This window comes from Neomonachus schauinslandi, chromosome 4, assembly GCF_002201575.2.
Source record: "Neomonachus schauinslandi chromosome 4, ASM220157v2, whole genome shotgun sequence".
NCBI lineage: Eukaryota > Metazoa > Chordata > Mammalia > Carnivora > Phocidae > Neomonachus > Neomonachus schauinslandi.
In genome coordinates, this window is record NC_058406.1 from 76,211,936 (window position 1) to 76,234,402 (window position 22,467).

At 36.7% G+C, this 22,467-nt stretch overlaps 2 protein-coding genes across 6 annotated transcripts in view; one reads left to right on the forward strand and one right to left on the reverse strand.

Moving 5' to 3' along the window:
• Window positions 1–10,592, reverse strand: part of GLMN (glomulin, FKBP associated protein) — a 32,649-nt gene extending 22,057 nt beyond the window's left edge. For 2 of the 4 annotated variants that reach the window (XM_021689988.1, XM_044914559.1), the window contains exons 1-6: window positions 10,344–10,423; window positions 9,451–9,516; window positions 8,687–8,812; window positions 3,286–3,402; window positions 1,646–1,754; window positions 313–559 (exon numbers count right to left, since the gene is read on the reverse strand). In XM_021689988.1, coding sequence (XP_021545663.1) covers window positions 313–559; window positions 1,646–1,754; window positions 3,286–3,402; window positions 8,687–8,812; window positions 9,451–9,489 — 638 coding nt within the window. In that variant the 5' untranslated portion in view covers window positions 9,490–9,516; window positions 10,344–10,423. Of the gene's footprint in view, window positions 1–312; window positions 560–1,645; window positions 1,755–3,285; window positions 3,403–8,686; window positions 8,813–9,450; window positions 9,517–10,343 lie in introns of all 4 variants that reach the window. The other 2 variants (XM_021689987.1, XM_021689989.1) reach the window with 2 other exon arrangements.
• The window catches only part of RPAP2 (RNA polymerase II associated protein 2), a 76,229-nt gene continuing 64,256 nt past the window's right edge, over window positions 10,495–22,467 (forward strand). For both annotated transcript variants that reach the window (XM_021689985.1, XM_021689986.1), the window contains exons 1-6: window positions 10,495–10,586; window positions 11,252–11,297; window positions 14,682–14,796; window positions 16,604–16,702; window positions 16,867–16,932; window positions 19,348–19,436. In XM_021689985.1, coding sequence (XP_021545660.1) covers window positions 10,514–10,586; window positions 11,252–11,297; window positions 14,682–14,796; window positions 16,604–16,702; window positions 16,867–16,932; window positions 19,348–19,436 — 488 coding nt within the window. In that variant the 5' untranslated portion in view covers window positions 10,495–10,513. The remainder of the gene's footprint in view (window positions 10,587–11,251; window positions 11,298–14,681; window positions 14,797–16,603; window positions 16,703–16,866; window positions 16,933–19,347; window positions 19,437–22,467) is intronic.

Genomic DNA, 22,467 nt, shown 5'->3' on the forward strand with positions numbered 1-22,467 from the left:
AAAGGAGAGTCAAAACACAATTCCCCCACAGAAAGACCAGATTCTTTGAGCTATACCTATTTCCCCCACTTTAATTATTCACTTACTATGACGAATAAAAGTAAGTCATAGAAGAATATAAACAAATGGATTTTGGTTTTTAATTTTTAAAAATGCAGAACATGGCATTTAATGAAGCACCCCAGAATCTTCTAAAATTCAAAACCTGAAACTAGATTTGTATGTCCATGGCAAACAAATACAACAAAGAAACATAAAATAACTGACCGGTTACTTAATTCCATTGTGAAATGTTACCAAAAATGTACTTACAATTTCAGTAATTCATCCTTTAACTTTTCATTTTCATCTTCCAGTGAGTTTTCTTTGTCATTAATGACTTCTTCCACAAAAGGCTTAGTGAACCCTATTAAGGCGTTGCAACACTGACAAAGGCCATAGTCATCTGTTTGTATTTGTTCTTCTGAGTATGGAACAGGAAGGAGAGACAGCTGACTCCAAAGAGTGGACAATGCTAATCCCACCGAATATGCCTTGTTGTTATGAAGTTTCTGAATCACTAAAACAGAGACCAAGTTGTGACTTGAGGTAGCTTCATCAAGTATGCTACACATGGGACCAGAAGTCCAGTAAATGTAGAATTATAACACGTTTAAAAAAAAAAAACATTATAACAACTTTGAAATCAGGACGACATATCATAACTTAATTGGTAGTGTTTTTATTCTTCTTAGGGGTGCATGAAATATTGGATCATCTTACAATCATGGCACCTTACAATAGATGCCATGAAATCTTGTTTAAGTTTTTTCTAACGGTTTACATAGATAAGACAGAAACACTTCGTTCCATTATTTTTTGGTTGTTGCAAGTATCAAATAAGAGTAAGTCGTTGTAAAATATAATGTAAAAATGAGAGGTAGTTTTACTATATTTTCCTTTCTAGGAGACTTTGAATATTTTAAGCGGTACAAAGCTGCTTCATTCTCATTTAAAATGAATTTACTCTCACTTCTAGATGCTGGGTCCTTCTATCAGACTCTGAGTTATATGTAAGTTATAAAATGAAAAAGTAGTCTCTTCCCATGGATAAATACTGTCTGCTTTGGTTGCCAAGGTCCATTGCTTAACAATAATGTTACTGCACTCAATCATGGAGACTTTTCTTCCTACACCTGTTTCATTCAGTAGTTCTTTTGCTATTCCCAGCCCCGACTTCCCAGTGCAGAGGATGAGCAATGCCTGTGCGATACTGTTCTTAACCAAGATACAAGACCTACCACAATGCTAACAGACAGAGTAAAGCAGACATCACAGAAGCAATCCTTTAAATATGTTTACAGGGAAAGTTCTAGATTAATGTTGTAGATAGGAAGGTTAGGCAGAAAGCTATAGATTATAACATAATACCAGAAAAACAGCATGACATTCAACAAATGTCAAAATTAGGTACCCATCAGTGCCAGGTATTGTCATCTTTGTATAGGCAGCAGGATTCAAATTGGTACTGCTACTGCTAGTTTAAGCATAGTACTCAATAATTAGTCATAAATTTTACTTTGGTATAGTGCTGACATTTTGGAGTAATATCAAGAACTTAACACAGATAAAATAAGAAACACTTAGATATCAAAATACTCATTACCTGTTTGTAATGGCTGAAGTAAAAGAAGAATAATTTGGGATATCTGTTTTCCAGAGGGCTCTTCAATCAGTTCAAGCAAACCCAACAATAATTCCTTTGGATTACACAACTATAAAAATATTCACAATTGAACCTGTTTAATACAAGTTGTATTTAAAGCCACATGATTACTATTTTTAAAAGGCAGCACATACTGAGAAAATATGATTATTTTTGCTTAACAGTAAAACACCTCATACACTTGTTAAAAAAATACACTAACAAAACATAGAATCTGACTGTCAAATCACTGTAAAACTACAAAGAAGCAAGAAATCATAAGTCTCTTAATAGACAACTATATTTAGGGTGCCTGAGTGGCTCAGTTAGTTAAGCCTCCGACTCTTGGTTTTGGCTTTGGTCATGATCTCACGGTTGTGTGATCGAGCCCTTCGTTGGGCTCTGTGCTCAGTGTGAAGACTGCTTCAGATTCTCTCTCCCTCTCCATCTCCCTCACTCTCTCTCAAATAAATAAATAAAATCTTAAAAAAAAAAAAAAAGACAAGGGTGCCTGGGTGGTTCGGTCGGTTAAGGGTCTGCCTTCAGCTCAGGTCATGATCCCAGGGTGCTGGGATTGAGTCCTGCATTGGGCTCCCTGCTCAGCGGGGAGTCTGCTTCTCCCTCTGCCTCTGCCCCTCTCCCCTGCTTGTGCTCTCTCTCTCAAATAAATTCTTTAAAAAAGTAGACAACTGTATTTTGGAGACTTAAATTCCTGGCTAAAGGAAAAGTTAGAAAAATAGGGAGAAAGAAGAACTTGATTATCAGAACTGAGGTTTCCTTTGAGCTTTGCCTGTCTACTCTGAAAGCTGCCTTAGTTTCCCAGGACTTCAGCAGGTGGGACCTTTCTATCTCACACTGCCAGGGTATTAACATGAATACAGTCTCTTTTGTACTTTCTGAACAGATAAAACTTTGCATTGTCTTCTGACTAGCCAGAATTACCTCACCTGCCTTTTTGAAAAGTCCTCATAGTTAATAACTACTATCTAGATGGGGTTTCCTCTTTCCAAGTATATATTTTTATTTGGACTGATCTCTAGGTAGCTTCTTATAATGTCCTTTTCCTTATCCTCCTATACCATCATTTTTGACTTATAATTCTAGTAACATTTTATCAAAAGTCTCTAAGGTTGTTGGTTGCAACAAATCTACTTCCTCTTCCTATATCCCCTGTGATCATTTGCATTCTAGGTTTCTGATATTCTTTTAGAGAATATACCACAGAGAAAAGAACACTGAGATTTGCTAGTTCCAATGCTGCTAAAAGAACAGTGTGGCTTTGAACTAATTGCCTCACTAAACCCTGAATTTCACATCTATACAGTAAGCTATTATTAAAAATAAAACTTCTTAGGTATCTTCCTGGAGATTTTGAACCAGTGGGTCTGAGATGAGGTTAGATAATTCTTATATCCAGAAATTTGGAAAAACTGAAATGGACTTGCCCATCTAACCAATAAAATTGGGCCTTTTCTTCAAAGAATTCTCTATATTTTCATGAACAAAAAGCTTTGTCACCCACAATGAGCATTAAACATTAAAGGGAATTACAAAATCCTGCTGGCTATTGGGACAAAGAGTACCTCATTTTGTTAACTTACCTTTACCAATAAATCAAGCATCAGAAAATAATATTTTCTTTTCCCATTGTCCTTATTCCACAAAAGACATCGAACAACAGGACCAACAAGATTCCAGCCCATATTCTTGATAATGACCTGTAAAAACATTTTCAGAGTAAAGAAAATACTGCCATCTATAGGACTCTTACGGTGAACTTTCTTACCTTGAATGAAGGAGCTTAAAATTTCCTCTGAAATAGCTAAGATGAGGCAAATGAAGCCTACAGCATTTCACCCTGACTTCTTAGGGTTGGCTGCTAACAACTATCAACATTTTAAGATAGTTTTTAATACTCTCACTGAGGAAAGGTGAATGGGCATTTATTTTAAATCAGGTAAGCTGGTCTTTTTCACAATTTAAATAGTTCCTCTATTTCCAACAAGAGAGTTAATTTGTGAGCAAACACTTATTTTCACGGAGAATTTTGCTCTCCTGATTCATGAAGAAATCCATCCAATGCTTATGAACGTTTTAAAGTTCCTTGGAAAATCTGTACATATATTACGATTATGTAACTTACGTAAAAGAAGGGGATGCCACTTTATTTTCTCTCCTACATATAAGTTACTTCTATTTTCAAAGATATTTCAGAATATTTACCACACAAGTAAAAGTTTATCTTTTTAATTAGTGATTCACATTCATGATCAAAACCACTATTTTCGGAACTAGCAACAATATACTCCATTTCTCTGGCCTGCTTTCTATTTTAACTCATCAGTATTTATCAAGAATATACTACTATATGTCAAGTCCCTAAAATATTCTGGTGCTAGAAATAAGGCAAGGTAAGATCTCCATCCTGATAGAGTTTACATTCTAGGTTCACTCATTAAAAACAAAAAACAAAACACACACACATCTAGGAAGAAGACAATTAAGTACAATAACCCCCGCCATGATCTCAGTCTTACAAGATAATCAAGGTAGAGTATAAGGTATAGCAGGAGAATTGTCACTTCCATCTAGGAAAGGCAAGAAAGGCTTCCCAGAAGAGGCAATGGCTAAGCTAAGGCTTGTTAGGGAAATGTGTCAGGCATAGATAGGTGGGAAATATATTTAAGGCTCTGAAATAGCAATGTGTAAAGATGTAAGACTTAACATGTCCTAGAGAACTAGCAACAGAATATGTTAGGGTACATGAACATATAACTCACAAAAGAGGAAATACTGTTTATACTTTTGCTCATTTATCAATTGGACATTTTAGCGTCTGTCTTTATCAATCTGCATGAGCTCCCTACATGTTAATATTCCCTTCTTGTATTTATGACAAATAATTACTTGGTGTTTTGGTTGTCCTTATTTTTTTATAGAGCAAAATATGCTTATTTTTCTTTGGTTCCTTTCCTACTGGCTTTTAGATCTAAAATGGATTCCCCCTTTTAGGGATTCATAAACATTCATTTACATTTAAATATATATACATTTCACCTTTCTTTTTATTCAGTAAGATTTATACTAAAAACATGAAGTAAGGGGCACCTGGGTGGCTCAGCTGGTTAGGTGTTCAGGTCTGGATTTTGGCTCAGGTCATGAGATCAAGCCCCGTGTCAGGCTCTGTGCTCAGTAGGGAGTCTGCTCGTCCCTCTGCCTATCCCCCACTCATGCGCGTGCAGATGCGCGCGTGCTCTCTCTCAAATAAATAAAATCTTTTTTTTAATTATGTTATGTTAATCACCATACATTACATCATTAGTTTTTGATGCAGTGTTCCATGATGCATTGTTTGTGTATAAACACCAATAAAATCTTTTTAAAAAATGGCATAAAATGAAGGCTTAAATTGATTTTTAAAAAATAAATAGCAAAACAATCATCCATTTTATCTAATGGGAAAGACAGTTCAGCTGTTTTCTCTAAATATTTTCATACTAGTTATTTCCTCTGCCTGGCACACTCTTCTCCCAGACAGCCCCATGGTTTACACCCCTCCTTCTGTCAAATCTCTGCAATTTCACCTAGCATGGTCCATCCCCCAGCTATGCTTTATTTTTCTCTATAGTATCTAACATACTATATAATTTTTCATGTAGATTCCTGTCTTCATTAGAATTTAAGATCCATATGGACAGTGATTTTTTGTTTACTGATCTATTCCTGGCATCTAGACAAGGGCCTGTTATAAAAAGGTGCTCCATAAATATAGGTTAAATAATATCTGTTATCTTTAAGTGTAACAAATTATCCTCCTCCCTCCAAAGATTTGACATTCTGTTCTGTTTTCTTCTATTTTTTTGTGTGGCTAGACTTTTAATATTTAGGTCTTTAAATTTTATTTATTTGTCAGAATGAGAGAGAGAGCGAGCACACACATGAGGAGAGGGAGAAGCAGGCTTCCCTCTGAGCAGGGAGCCCGATGCGGGGCTCAATCGCAGGACCCTGGGATCATGACCTGAGCCGAAGGCAGATGCTTAACCAACTGAGCCACCCAGGTGCCCCTAATATTTAGGCCTTTAATCAGAAATTTATATTATGAGCTTATTAATTTTTTTCCAAACTACCTTATTCCAACATTAATTAAGACTATACTTGCTTTTTAAAACTTAACTAGCTCCTGTTAGACTCTACTTTTCCAACTAAGCACTTCTTTCCCTTTCCATTGGTGTACTTCTACCCTATAAGTGATTCTCTGAGAATAATTAACTATATGGGAAATTATAGATTTGGATAAGATTTTGCATATGTGAAATGAAAAAAAATAATTTTGATAAAATATTTTACAAACATCATTTCAGCTGCCAGGTATCTAGTCATTCTGTAAATAGTGAATATAAGGAAGGGGAATCAATACTAACCATAAACTACACCTTGTTTAGTTTAATACTAACTATCTACAGAGTAAGATTATCCTCAAATGACAGATGAGAATGCCAAAGTTTAGAGATTACTGACACGCCCAAATATCAAATAAATGTGGCAGAACCAGGAACTGCATATAAATCTGTCCAGCTCCAAAGCCCATGTGTTTCCCACTGCACCAGTAGTTTTCAATAGGGGCAATTTTGTTATCTACCAGGGGACATTTGGCAATCTGGAGACAATTTTGATTGTCATTACAGAGTGGGGGGCGGGGCAGGGGGTTGCTAAAAAATACCTGAGTACTAATGTTGAGAAGCCCTGTACTATAGGACAAACTATTCATATGGCTTTTTTTCTTTTCAATTTACACAGAGTAATAGTAAATCTTGATCAATCCTGATTGTGTCACCTGGCAAGAAAATGAAGTCGCAGTCAGTTTGAAACACTGTCTTATCAGTGTCTGAACCTTTGAATTTAGCAGACCACACATTCCAAAAGTGATTCTCAAGCTATTAAGACAAACTCACTATGCTCAAAAATATCACAATCACCTAATTTTCTTTCAGTTTTTTTTTTTGTTTCAAGTGTTTATTTAAATTCTAGTTAACACAATCACCTAATTTTTTTTAAGGACTTATTTATTTTACAGAGGGAGAGAGAGAGGGAGAGAAGGGGGGGAGGGCAGAGGGAGAAGGACAATCTCCAGCAGACTCCCTGCTGAGCACGAAGCCCTGACACAGGGCTGGATCCCACAACCCAGAGATCATGAAGTCAGGAGTCAGATGCTTAAGTGACTGAGCCACCCAGGTGCCCCAATCACCTAATTTCTAATAGTGATGCACAATTCTACATTTTAATCTCCTGCTTCTTGACTGAGCTCCAAACGTTACTTTTCAACTGCCTGCTGCCACTTAAACTAAGCATTTCCAAAGTAAATTTACTTACACTCCTTCAAGAAATTCTCTCTTTTTAGGTTGCCCTTTTCTGTTCAGGATATATTATCCTCTTCGGGGCTAGAAACCCAGTCATCTTTGTCATCTCTCTCTCTCAGCCCCACAATCAATTAGTCCCTGGTAACACTCTAAAACTTCCTTCTAAGTGCCACACAGTGCTAACTGGAGAGTGGTTAAGAGCTCTGAAACCAGGATGCACAGGTCTGAACCCTAGATATTACATAAAAACTGAGTTACTTCTGGACAAGTCACTTATCTTTCAGCGACTGTTTCCTTATCTACAAAATGAACTTAATAGTACCTTATGGGATTCTGGGAAGCTAAATGAGTTAACACATGTAAAGCATTTAGGACAGCATCTGGCACATGGTAAATACTTAAGTATTAGCCGTTATTAAATTTATTATTATTAGCTATAAGTAAGGTACTCTCAAAGGTTATCCTCTGAGAACACAATTGGGAAATATCAAGGAGTTAAAGAAAATATTAAATTTACTGTATTTGGGGCTACAAAGGTTCCATAAACACATATCAAAAACAAATGTATTAAATGAAATGTCCTAATTTTTCTTTAAAAAATTATTTTTAATAAAAAAGGAATAAGCCCTTTGAACTACTATGTGTGGTTTAAAAGTTTTAGTAATCTCCTGAACACAATCAAGGTGCCCTGGTTATAATCAGAGGCCAGCATGACTAGACTGTGATATCAACAAAGAAACCTTTCATGTAAATAAATAGTACTGTAAATGAAGAAAGAGTGTATTCCTGGAAAGAAGATGGTCTTTTCTTGTATAAGAAGGCGAGTACAAAGACACAAAATTTGGCAGTGTTGCCAACACTGTGTCCCAGGAAAAAGTTCCTGATCCCCCAAAGATCCTTTTCCCATTGTTGAGAATGACCTCTCAGATAATCACAGCTGTATGGTATCAGCCAGTAAGGCCATCTAGGTCTCCTCCTATTCTGATTCTATGCACCCAAATATTATCCTTTTTTTTTTAAGATTTTATTTATTTATCTGAGATAGAGAGAGAGAGAAAATGAGCAAGGGAGGGGGCAGAGGGAGAGGAAGAAGCAGATTCCCTGCTGAGCAGGGAGCCCGATGTGGGGCTCAATCCCAGGATCCCAGGATCATGACCTGAGCAGAAGGCAGACGCTTAACTGACTGAGCCACCCAGGCGCCCCCCAAAAATTATCTTACTTAATATTTGGTTTTCTATATACATCTGGCTGAAGGAAGAGAATGTGCTGATCACCAAAAATGAGTATCCAGGTTGCCTGATACTTATAGTACTAAATGTAAATTAATAATCCAAATGCCACCTTTGATCCCTAAACCAGACGTAATCCCTGCTTTTATTTTAAAGTATTTTACTTATACTTCAACTATCACTTATTTCATTTTTTGTGCCTTCTTACTGCTAGTTTACATACTTATCTCTTCCACCAGACTATAAGCACCTTCAAGTATATGAATAGCCCTAATTCCTTTTTTGTTTTCCACTTTCTTACTGTAGAAATTTAATTCTTAAATGTGTGATAAATAAATGAGTGGACAAATAATAGTATCATGTGGCTGTTATCTTCCCAGTAAAGGCTAAAAAGGACTCATAAAGATTGTACTTACCTTATTCTTTTCATTTTGAATAATTTCTAATAGCTGCTCTATATGCCCTTCATCTATGCATCTTTGGCCTGCTAACTGAAATAGGCCAAAATCTTCTTCTTTAAAGTCTTGTTCTTCTAGGATTTGCTGACAGAAACAAAATGAAGGCAAAACAAACATGTTTTGGTGAATAAAAATTCAATAACTACTTGATTTATTATCTCTGGGGAAAAAAAAGTAAATCTGTTTAAATTATAGGTAAGTTGCACATAGCATATGTGTGAAAATTAGGATAAGCCCAAAAGGTACTTTATTTTTTTTATTTTTTTATTTTTTAAAGATTTTATTTATTTATTTGACAGAGAGAGAGAGATAGCGAGAGCAGGAACACAAGCAGGGGGAGTGGGAGAGGGAGAAGCAGGCTTCCCGCGGAGCAGGGAGCCTGATGTGGAACTCGATCCCAGGACCCTGGGATCATGACCTGAGCCGAAGGCAGCCGCTTAACGACTGAGCCACCCAGGCGCCCCCAAAAAGTACTTTAATGAATGATCTTGAAATCCAGTCCGCCAAAAAATTCTCCAATAAGGATCAGTATTAAAAATTTAAAAGGTTAAACAAGTAGGTCACTTGGAGAAATAATCCAATCTGCCTTCTGGCCCTCCTGCTATTTATTCACAGGTCAAACAAAGCAAGGATTAAATAAGATAAGCAATTTGAATGACCTTAATTATAACTAAAAATAATCTGGTATTTAACTTTCATTAAAAAGAAAAAAAGTTACATACACATCTCATTATTATGGATTGAAGCTCTTCCACAGCCATTCCTCGTTATTTTTCCTAGTTTTGATGCTGAAATATAAAACAGTAAACTATCAGTGCTATTAAAGTGTTAGTAAGTTGTGTTTCATTCTGATGAATTATTAGTAAATACAGTAAGGAAAATGTGAAGTTTTAATGCTGAAATGTTTTTACTGAAAGCACCTTAGCCTAAGGAGTAAAAAACTTGCATCTTTTAAGTTTTCTAGGAGAACGGTTTTGAAAGATACACTTGAAAAAAAAAATCCTCTAGGGTACGCCCAACAGGAGAGCAAATACGGACTAAATAAATGGCTTTAAAAAGGCAAAGTATTTCTTTTCTGAAAAAATTTCTGAAAAGTGTTCCTGAAGTCAGTTCTAGTAATTAGGGAATTAAAATTTTTTTCAATGTCCCCCTTGACAAAAACTGGAGCCAATACAACTCACCCAGAGTGGGTGAAAGTTCAGATGCCCACCGTCCCAAGTGTGACCCGGACATTTTTCTGTAAGAGATGCAGTCCCCCAAATAATCCAGCTGGTGTAATCCCTATACTGCACGGAGACGAAGCAACCAGCAGCGCTCAGGAGAACACCGTTCCGTCCCGCAGGCCATCGTTTGTCCCAGCGGGAAGACCCGGTCCCAGGCCCGCAGCGGGAGCACAGGTCAGCCGGTCCGCACGGCCGCGCGCTCCAGGGCGGATAAAACCCCAGCGCGCGTGCAGACTGCATCCAAGGGAAGCCATTTCTCCCGATTCCTCCTCGCCTAGGCGTTCGGGCCCCATGACCTCGCGGGGCCTTGCGGGCCGTGGCGCCGGGTCCTCCGCGGCTCACAGGTGGCCGCGAGCCCGGGCCCTCCCGGACTCCCAGGTGCGTCCACTTACCCGCCGGGCCTCTCGCCGCTCTCGGCGCCCTCCTCCACCTCCTCCGGCAGCGCAGGCCTCTCTCCGGGCCCCGCCCCGCCCCGGCCGGCCCCGCCCCGCGCTACGCGAGGGGAGGCGGAGCCTCAAAGGGAGACGCCGGGTCCGGGCCTCACCTCCTGACGACGTTGTGGATGGCTGACTCCGCGGGGCCGCGCTCTCCGCGCCTCAAGGCCCGGGCCCCCCGCGCCTCCCGAAACGCCGCAGGTAAGAAGAAGGGCCTCTCTCACGTTTGCACCCTGAGAACTGAGCCCCTACAGGGTTCCACAGTAAGGCCCGCGGGGCGCACCGGAAAGACTGCTCCAGGAGCGGAGGTCTCCAGGGCAGAGAAGGCCGAGGGCGTCTCATCACTGTCCTGGGTCTTCTTGAAAAGACCTCCGGCCATACCCCCACCTCTTTACACTAGTGTTCCAAGATTTCCCCCAGAATGGGCTGTCTCTGAGGGAAAGGGAGTAGAGGTGCTGGAGTCTAGAGCTGGCTCGCCAGAGTGGTCAAGTGAGCCCACCGTAGAGATGTACTGCTGCTTTGGTCCCCGGGTCCTCTGAGGTGTCACCCCCACCCCCCGAACATTCGGGGGACAGAAACAGGTTGCCCGTAAAAGTACTCATATCTCAGATTTTCAGGAGGACGTAACCGCCCAGCCGTGATACGTGAGAAAATTCAATCCCCAAAGAAACACATTTTAACCAAGAGAAATTCGGAAATAACACAAGCAAACTGAATTCCCTGCCCATTTCGTTTATTTTACACACAGGATTGGAAAGTAATGTGTGGGGAAAAGAAGAAAAGGTTGTCTGCAGTTTGAGTAGGAATCTGTCCTGTAAGCTAGTGTGTTTCTGAAGACTTGACCTACTGTTTTTTTATTATTGTAGGTGCTAAACAGACAAATGCCTTAAAACAAGAAGATGCTTCTAAAAGGTATGAGAACTACTTGGACAAATGCATTTGCTTATGTATTTATTTCATATTAATTGAACCATTTTTAAAAACAGTAATGGGGGCGCCTGGGTGGCTCAGTTGGTTAAGCGACTGCCTTCGGCTCAGGTCATGATCCCTGAGTCCCGGGATCGAGTCCCGCATCGGGCTCCCTGCTCGGCAGGGAGTCTGCTTCTCCCTCTGACCCTATCCCCTCTCATGCTGTTTCTCTCTCTCTGTCAAATAAATAAATAAACAAAATCTTTAAAAAAAAAAAAAAAACAGTAATGGGTGATACCTTAGAAAAAATTATTATGGGAGAGAAGGGGAAGATCTGAGAAGCACTATAAATTCTCATATAGACTCATTATATCTCTCCATTCCAGGCTTTAAGAAAACCAAATCAAGACACTTTTAGATTGCTGATGAAAGTATGAGTATCTGTAGAAAGATTAAGGGAATAAACATTCCTGATTTAACCAGGTATTCCTTTTCCACCTCTTCAGGTACACTTGCCTTTTATTACTTTATATGCCAGAGACTCCAAGAAACCTTTACAGTTGTTTGTTTACATCATGTCTGTATTTTCAGCAAAAAGTCCTATTCTGTTTCTTGGCATCTCCTAAAAAGGCTAGATTTAGCTCCTGTCACAAAGAAGTTTCTAGACTAGGAGTAGTCTGTGAAAGTGATTAAAATACATATGTCTATGGTTTATCCTTTTTTTAAAAAAAAAAGATTTATTTATTTTAGAGAGAGAGTGAGTGCAGGTGTGGGGGGGCTGTGGGGAGGGGTAGAAGGAGAGGGAAAGAGAGAATCTCAGACTCCCCCATGGAACACAGAGCCTGATGCAAGGCTTGATCTCATGACCCTGAGATCATGAGCTGAAATCGAGTCAGATGCTTAACCAACTGAGCCACCCAGGCACCTCTATGATTTATCCTTCATCAGGCAGGTATTGGCTTTCATTTACTCATTCTTTGAAAAATTATTTACCAAATTTGAGATGTTCCAGACCTGTGTTAGGCCTTCAGGATATAGTTTTGAACAGAATAAACACAGTTCCTTTCTAGTGGAACAGAGAAGTCTGATGAGGGGTTCAATCCCATGATCCTGACATCACGACCTGAATGGAAACCAAGAGTCAGACACTTAACTGACTATACCACCGAAGTGCCCCTTGTGATCTATTTTAGAGAATATTTCCCTGTGGAGCAGCATAATTATATTGACTTGGTTTTATGATACACTGCAAGAGTAAAGTTAATATTGATAATGATGGTAATTTGCAACTTTCCTCAATAGTGATCTGACCACAAACCCAAGGAGATTATATTTTATTCTGAGCAGTACAGTGTGGGAAGTATAAATACACTAGAATGTATTGTGGACAGATTACCCTGGATGATGAAACAGTTAAAAATCCATGGAGGTAGGTAACCAAATAGTTGTTGAAGGAAGTGATCCTTTATAAATCTATGCCAACTGAAAAATACTTCTACATTCAATCCAACCAAATACTGTTAAGCCAGAAATTAAAGAACTTTGCAAAGATATAAAATAATTCTACTCTTTTCACTAAGTTTTTATTTAAAAAGTTATTAACATGTAATTACTATTTTTACATGCATTAATAAGTGCTTTAAATTTTTCTCATTTTTAATCCAAGTATGGTAAATATCAATTCATATAATCTACATAAGCAGAAGTTCTAATTTTAAAAGTGTAAAGGAATGCTGAGACCAAAAAATTTGAGAACCACTGCTGTACACCATACTACCTGTCATCATTTAGGACAGAGGGCAACAGCGAGATAGGGCTGTTCATGGGAGCAGCTCTAGGCATCAGTTAAGAGTGAGTGTGACTTACTGCAGGTTGAGGTAGCAATTCCTTCGTGTGGGTTATTAGACTGATCCTAGTATATGGCATAGCTTTTATTGGTAGGCAGCAATATGAGAAAAATAAAATAATGTTTTTCATAAAGCCAAATACATTTAACATAAAAAACTGCTTTTAAATCTGTATTCATGTCTTTTATACTCCTTTGATGTAAGAATGGCCTTTATGAAATCGTAGGAGAACAGTTGTTAGTTGCAAATTTCTTCTTGTTTTAATGTCCCTATTTGGCAAAAGAAAGAGTTGGCAATCCGGCATCATCCTTCTTTTTTGTAGCATATTATTAATACATGTTATATTTGTTTTGTAGAATATTATTTTTCTAGGCAAGGAATTAGAGTCTAAAGTCTTGAGAGTCAGTGAAAGTAGGACGAAAAAATGAATACATTATAGATCCAGATATGAGAGCCAAGTCAAGGCCCAGGAGGCTGGCTGAGGTAGTTCTGGTAGGAAAGGAGAAACCAGTGCAGGATAGGAGCAAATAGGTTACCAAGATGGTTGAGTATCTTTGGTTCTATGGCAAGGTTTCTCAACCCTTTTGCACATTAGGATTATCTGGAGCTTGCAGTGGGACCTAGGCATAAAATCTTTTAAAGAAATCTCCTTAGATGATCCTAATGTGCAGCTAGGATTGAGAACCACTCTCCTAGAGCCATTGTTTATCGTTATGTTCCATGGTGTGGAAAGGCTGACAGCTAGCAAAGGCTGGCAGTCCCACTGGTGCCAGGGCAAGGACCAGCCCTCGTAGGAAGATTGTTTTCCTAAACTACATTGTCATGTCGATATAGTTATTTAATAAGACTTAATAACAAAAGTAAGTAAACACTTCTTTGCAAATAGGACTCTATCTTGTCAAACTGGGCTATCATTAACTTTTGAGAGTTGACACAAATACATTTTTACTTGTAAGAACAGCTGAAGTTATCTTTTTCCTCTCTGATCTTTCCTGATTTCTAAGGATTTCAAAGGAAAAGCCTGTCTTTTTAGGTACACACAGGAGTAATTGAGAGTATAATCACTAACTGGCAAAAAAATTTCACCTCATTTTCTTCCTTGTGCTCTAAGCCTTGGAAATCAAATAGTCCTGTTATTGTGGCAGACTTCTATGTGTTAATACTTTGAAAAGTATTGTATCAAAAGTAACAGCATTAAAAAATACAAATTTAAATAGCAAAATAGCATGTTTGTGCTGTGTTCTAAGACAGAAAATTGGCTATGATAAAACTTTTAAGTAGAATAACTTTTAAATTTTATTTTATTTTACTTTTTAAAGATTTTATTCATGAGAAGAGAGAGACAGAGGGAGCACAAGCAAGGAGAGAGGCAGAGGGTGAGGGAGAAGCAGACTCCCCGCTGAGTTGAGAGCCCAACTCAGGACTCGACCCCAGGATCTGGATATCATAACCTGAGTGGAAGGCAGATGCTTAACCCTCTGAGCCACCCAGGTGCCCCAAACTTTTAAATTTTAAATACGTTTTCATTTTTTAATTTTAGGAAAGCAGAACTAGAAGCAGCTGTGAGAAAGAAGATTGAATTTGAGAGAAAAGCTCTACATATTGTTGAACAGCTTTTAGAAGAAGATATTACAGAAGAATTCCTAAGGGAATGCGTATGTGTTAAGTTGGGAAATTATTACATTTGTAGTATTAGATCTTTAAATCTGTGCAATATGAGACTTCCTTGTATTATCAAAACTTTGAATCTGTTCTCAGTCACTAGATGCAAGTAGCATGCTATATAATTCATGCATTTGAAAATAATCACCTATTAGGCATTCCTTGTTGTATGATTTTAAAATGCACTAATGAAAAATAATATGCATATTTTACCCCTTAATAGTAGTTCTTTAAATATGTCTGCTAATCTCACTTGATTTTCAGCACTTTGCACTAATAATCCTGATGTTATTTTCCATATTCTGTGTGTTGTCCTATTTTAGTAACAGAAGGTTATTATTTTTATTAATGTAGTTCTATTAGTTTTGATATTTTAAAAACCTAGAATATAGATCATTTATCATTTAACACATAACAAGAGAATTATAATCTGCATTAAAAGTTTTTTTCCTTTAACAACTCTATTGCATTAAAATTTCAAATGGAAATTTCTATTATATCCTCATAATCCTTAAGAGAAAAAAGAAAAGGAAAATTAAAACTCAGAGCTTCCATTGCAAAAAATAATTATTAGTGTGGGTCAGGGATTTTTCTAAACAAGAGGAATGTAAGTAGGACAATATTTAAATTGATAGAGGTAACTACATCAGAATCTGCATGCATGATGACACTAAAGACAAAGACAAACCAGAAATGCTTCATTTGAAACAAATACCTTCTATCACTCTTAGTAAGAAGTATTTCAGTCCTTGGGAAAACAAAAACTTGTTCAAAAATGATCTCAAAGTTATGAAATAGTTATGAGTTGAGATTTAAACATGAAGATACATCAAGGGGAAATATTTGGTGTCAGCTTATAGCCACCTCATCAGTCTCCTGTACAGTTTTCCAGAAGCTGGAAGATTTTGCATCCTGACACCTTTGATATACTTCGTTTTTTAAGATAGTTCTTTGAAAACAGGTAAATTATATTTTATTCTACATGGTTTATTTTTTGAATAATATATTTTTGTTTTTTATTTTTTTAAAGATTTTATTTATTTATTTGACAGAGAGAGACACAGCTAGAGAGGGAACACAAGTAGGGGGAGTAGGAGAGGGGGCCCAATGCGGGGCTTGATCCCAGGACCCTGGGATCATGACCTGAGCCAAAGGCAGACGCTTAAGGACTAAGCCACCCAGGTGCCCCTGAATAATATATTCTTAAAATAAAATATACTTTTCACTGTTTTGCTTTGGAATAGCAATCACTATAGCACCACTTCTTTCTCCTGCCTCAGAATTACTTCATGAACTATATATCTACAAAGATGTATAGTCTCTTGGCAGAAGTTTTTTCGGGTTGTTTGTTTTTTTTAATAATAGCTAACATTTGGGGCGCCTGGGTGGCTCATTCGGTTAAGTGTCTGCCTTCAGCTCAGGTTGTGATCCCAGGGTCCTGGGATCGAGCCCTGCATTGGGCTCCCTGCTCAACGGAGAGCCTGCTTTTCCCTCTCCCTGTGCCTGCCACTCTGCCTACTTGTGCTCTATCTCTCTGTCAAGTAAATTTAAAAAAAATTTTTTTTTTTTAAAATACAACTCTTTAAAAGAAAGTAATAGCTAACATTTTTGAGTGCTTACTATGTGTCCAGTGCTTTTCTAAATGTATTTCCTTTATTTTCTCCTCTGATTCTAACATCATACCTGTGAGATAGACTTATTATCCCTACGTTTTCAGATGAGATCAATGAGGCTTAGAGAGATGATAAATGAACTTGTCCAGTAATCTAGCGGGGAAATGCCCCTCTCATTTCATTTTAGGGGAAGTTCATCACACCTGCTCACTATAGTGATGTCGTGGATGAGCGTTCTATTATTAAACTCTGCGGTTATCCCTTATGTCAGAAGAAACTAGGAATTGTAAGTAATTAATTTTTTAAAATAGAAACTTAAATTTTTTATATTTAGCAAAATACTTTGTAGACAAGACAAGAAATGAAACAGGTCATGAACTAATTACAGAGTTAGCCAAAGATATGATATGATACTTGAATTCTTCTTAAGCTATACTTTCGTTTTTTTAGGTACCAAAACAGAAATATAAAATTTCTACCAAAACCAATAAAGTCTATGATATTACTGAAAGAAAGGTAAGCTTAAAGGCTATTCTCATGTGGCAGTTAATTTTTAATATACTAAATGGAATTTAAAAAGAATTGTTTGAAAAGTTTGCCTTTTAGAAAGTAGCCACATTAAAAGTTTATTTGAAAATATTTCAAAAATATTTGAAAAAGTTTATTTGAAAAATATCTAATATTTGAAAATATTTGAAAATTAAAGCTTTGCTTTAATTAATACTTGAACATTTAAAAATTAAAAGTGCAAGGGCACCTGGGTGGCTCAGTCGGTTAAGCGTCTGACTCTTGATTTCGGCTCAGGTCATGATCCTAGGGTAGTGAGATCAAGTCCTGCATCTGGCTCCCATGCTGAGCGTGGAGCCTGCTTGGGGTTCTCTCTCTCTCTCTGTCTCCTCTCTGCCCCTCCCTCCTCCTGTTCATGCTCTCTTTCTTGCTCTAAGAATAAAATAAAATTTAAATAAATAAAATAAAAACTAAAAGTGCATACCAGCACAAATTCAGGCAAGTAAATCATGAAACAGAATAGAGAGCCAGAAGCAGACTCACCACATGTGGACACTTTATATGTGACAACAGAAATATTATAGATCAGTGGAGAAAGTATGGATTTTTCAGTAAAATAGTACTGGCACAAATCCAAATGGAAAAACTGAAAATTGATCCCTGTTTCAGTAATATTTAAATTAAAAAGATAAATGCCTTTTTAAAGAGAATATGGGAAGGTATCTTTATAAACTTGGAGAGAAAATTTCTTAAGTAAGATAGACAATTACAGACCATAGAGGAAAAATTGGTAAGTCTTTCTACATTAAAATTAAAAACATTTGCTTATCAGAAGTTTCCAAAAAAGAGTGAAAAGATAAGCTATAAATCAGAAGGAGGTGTATTTCCCACATATAACTGACCACAGATTCATAACCAGGGAAAGACAGAAAACCTTGGCAGAAAAAATTTTTTTTGAGAGAGTGAGTGAGTCAGGTGGGGGGGGGCAGGCAGAGAGAGAGGGAGAAAGAATCTCAAGCTGAGTGTGGAGTTTTGACAGTGGGCTCTATCTCACAACCCTGAGACCATGACCTGAGCCAAAATTGAGAGTCAGATGCTTAACCAACTGAGCCACCCAGGTACCCCTAGAAAAATTTTATAGAAGGAACTTGATTATGAATATATGAAAAGATGTTCAACCTTATCAGTAATAAGGGAAATAGCAAATAAAAAATAAAAATACATTGATTTACATTCTCACAGCCCCCAAATTAGCAAAATTAAAATCTGACAATATTAGGCATTCTTTATACTACTGGTTAAATATTAGGAAATCTTTATACTACTGGTTAAATAAAATTGCATCCTTTTTGGGAAATTGGTATTATCTAGTAAAGTCAAGTTCACACATTTTTTATGGCCAAGACTTTCTGTTGTTTGGTATATATTTTAAGGAATTTCTTGCCCATTTGTACAACTATGTATGTATTTGAATGTTCCTAGTTGGATTAACAAAATATGCTATATACATAGAATGGAATATTATCCTTTTAAAGGAGGGAAATTCTGACACATGCTACAACATGAATGTACTTTAAGACATTATGCTCTTATGAGACATTATGCTAAGTGAAATAAGCCTGCACAAAAGAACAAATATTAAATGCTTCAACTTATGTGAGGTAACTAGAGTAGTTGGATTCATAGTTACAAAAGTAGAATGGTGATTGAAGAGGCAGAAATGGGGAGTTGTTGTTTAATGGTATAGAGTTTCATTTTGCAAGATGAAAAGAGTTCTAGAGATAGATGGTGGTGATGGTTGTACTACAGTGAGAAGGTATTTAGTGCCACTGAACTATACCACTTAAAAATGGTTAAGATGGTAAATTTTGTGTATTTTACAACAATTTTTTTTAATTTTAAAAATTCTTAAAAAAATGTTTATAGGCACATTGTAGTGATGGCCAAAAAGTTAGAAACAACTCAATTATTCATAAACAATAAAGGTAATGTACTTACACAATGGAATGTAATACCGAGTGTAAATATATAAGCTACACCTACATGAATCTGAAAAATATAACGTGGAACAAAAAAACCCCAGAAAACATAGCAGTACAGTTACATTTACACGAAGTTTAGAATTAGGCAAAACTGAATGATTTTTTTTGTAGGTATGTGTATATAGATAGCAAAACTAAAGGAAAGCAAGGGAATGAGGAACACAGAATTTATGATAGTGATTACTTCTGGGGAATATGGAAATGACTCTGGGACAGATACATGGAGACCTTCAAAGGTACTATACATTATTTCTTTTCTTGGGTGGTGGATTCTTGGGTTTTCATTATTTTCTTTGCGCTACATATTTATATTTTCTGTACATAAATTGTGTTGCACAATAAGAAAAAAATAATTTGCTAATTTTAAAAATGTTCCTTTCAGTGTTTTTGCAGCAATTTTTGTTATAAAGCATCTAAGTTTTTTGAAGCACAAATTCCTAAAACTCCAGTATGGGTTCGAGAAGAGGAAAGGTAATTTAAATCATTACATATACATTTGTTGATATAGTCCCAACTTTTTGAGATATATAGAGAGTAGTCCTAGTTTTCTGTAGAATTTACCATTGTACACATTTTAATTGTGGGGAAACGGTTATATTTTAAGCATAGTTATTAAGGATTTTATATTTAGAAAATAATTATAAATGTTGTTTCTTAGCTGTTAGCTTTAGTGTCAAAACCTGGACTTTGCTTTCTGCTATGCCAATTATTTCTATTAATCCTACTAGTATAATAATCCTAGAGTAAGAATGTTAAAGTTTTCCAGTAGATACTAGATCTTAGGATCCAGCTGAACTGACTTTGTTGTTAGAAAACTACTAAAAACAAACAAACAAAAAATATGTACTAAGGTTAAAAAGTTCAGGTTACTAATTCACTCAATCTTTATTAAAAATCAGTACAGTATTTCATAAATTTAAAGAAATCCAATATAATTTTTAGCAAAAAGGTATAGGAACATTTCTGGGGTTTTGCCTCTTGGGAAATGTTTAAACATTTGCAACATTTTAATTGTTGAATTTGAGAGAAAATTTATTATTGAGGGGCAAATGCCATAATCTACCTTTTCTATAAAAGGTAACAAAATTTGTTGTGTAATTAAACTGTATTATCCAATTTCAAACAGGTTTAAATGAAATGATGTCCCAAATAACTCATGTTTCATAGAGAATATTGCAACACAAGGCATGTAGTAAGAGTATCAATGCTAAATAAACTTAATGACGTAAATGTAATGAGACCCAAGTTAACTAAAGATCTTTGCCTAAAAAAAAGCTTATTAAAGTCTTATCTGATGCACAAGGTAATATGAAACCACTGTAGTTTGAACTAGCATCATTTGTACTGAGGGACAGTCCCTTTGTTGGCTGATACCTTTGCCTGCAGATCCAATGCTCTGTGGTTTAGAGTATGTCAGGGGGCGCCTGGGTGGCTCAGTTGGTTAAGCATCTGACTCTTGATTTCGGCTCAGGTCATGATCTCAGGGTTGTGAGATTGAGCACCATGCCTTGTTGGGCTCTGCACTCAGCGTGGAGTCTGCTTAAGATTCTCTCTATCCCTTCCTGCCGCCCCCCATCCCGCCTCATTCACACACTCTCTTAAAAAAAAAAAAGAATGTAAAACACACCCACCCTATGGCCTTTGTTAAGTTAAGTTGTTCACTATTTCTCCACCAGCCTGACTTTTTTATTTAGAGGATAAAGGATTGTAGCATTGTCCAAGGTGACTGGGGACCTAAGAGCACCTTTTTTGCTAACACTTTTCTTTCTTAACATTTCTTTCAACAGAGCTACTCATCGCCTCCTTAGTCTTATGGCAGCTACATGATCTGGTCCTAAGCTGTTAAAACTAGTGTTTCCTTAAGTTACCCTTTGTTTCTAGTGATATCTTCTCTACTTATTAAATTTAGCCCATCCTCATATCTGCTTCAAAACCATTTACCAAATCAGCCTTTCTGTCACCTTCATATTCTTCAGATATAGTTATTGGTACTTCCTTCAGCTAATTTAAAAGTTCTTCCCTCTTTTTCCTAAAATCTTATTCTATGTTCAGAATGCCCACCTTTTCTCAGAATATGAAGCTCTGTCACTTTATATTTGTGGTTCTTGAAATTCCACTTTACCTATATGCCCTTCCCTACCTCACTAAAAAAGAGAGATGAAAATGGCCTTGGTTTCCCTAATCTATACAAATCAACTTAATTTATATTCAGTGTGTGTAGTATGTGCTTAGTATATGACAGGCTACCCACACCTGTACGAGCACACACACATGAAACCAAATCTATGAGTTTTTTTTTTTTTAAGATTTTATTTATTTATTTGACGGAGACACAGCGAGAGAGGGAATACAAGCAGGGGGAGCGGGAGAAGGAGAAGAGGCTTCCTGCTGAGCAGGGAGCCCGATGTGGGGCTGGATCCCAGGACCCTGAGATCATGACCTGAGCTTAACGACTGAGCCACCCAGGCGCCCCCAAATCTGTGAGTTTAAATTGAAATGTTAATGGGATGGCATAACAAGTACACGAGTGAAACAGATTTGTACTTAATTCTAATGGGGACAAGTATTGGGGAGCCTTCAAATGCTTTTGAACAGAATTTGATCTGACATTGGTGTACAAGATGAATTAAAGAAGAAAAGATCATAAAGAGCTGAAAGGCCCTTAGACACAATTTAACCCAATATCTTTATCAAAGGAGCTCAGAAAGATTAAATGTATTTCGTAAGCTAGTGATAGGTTCTGAACAATGCCAGGATTCCAGTTGATTGGAAGTAACCAGTGAGTAATCTATAAATATACAATTGTCACAATGTACATAGTGTAACTGTAGCCCTTATTTATGTATGATACTTGTCAGTATATAGCCATATTAGTATTTTTTATATCTGCATGCATCAGTGTTACCTTAATTTATAAATTCTTATGGGCAAGCGTTATGTTAATTTATTTCATGAATCCACTAGAGGTCACTGTGTCTTCAGAGAATGATATTTTTAAGTGTTTTAATGATAAGAATTCTAGAATTCAGTGTTCTTTTCAAAAGCCTTTGTAGCTGGTGCACGTGTAAGCTCTACAGAAATGTGATTTTTAAAGAAAGTCTGTTCACAAATGGTATGGGGTATAACACTCAGAACCTATCTTCTTTAAAAGAAGGGGAAAAAATGTTTCTTTTAAATGGCAGCATTTAGTATTTAACGCAGAGATATTTTTATTAACTTAAAGTGTCATCATAATAAATTACATCACCATCATAATTAAATCATAATATTTTTTATTTATTATTAAATAATAATAAATCTTAAATTTTTAAAAAATAAAAGGAAATTTTAAAATCCACTCAGAATTGAATATTTTATCACAGTGACTTCCAAAATTTTTGAGCACCATAAGTATATTTTACATTATGATCTAATACATATAACTGAAACAAAGTTTTATGAAGTTACATTTATCCTTATAACACGAAAGCCTCTGATATTTTCTGCTCTGTTGCTTTTTTAA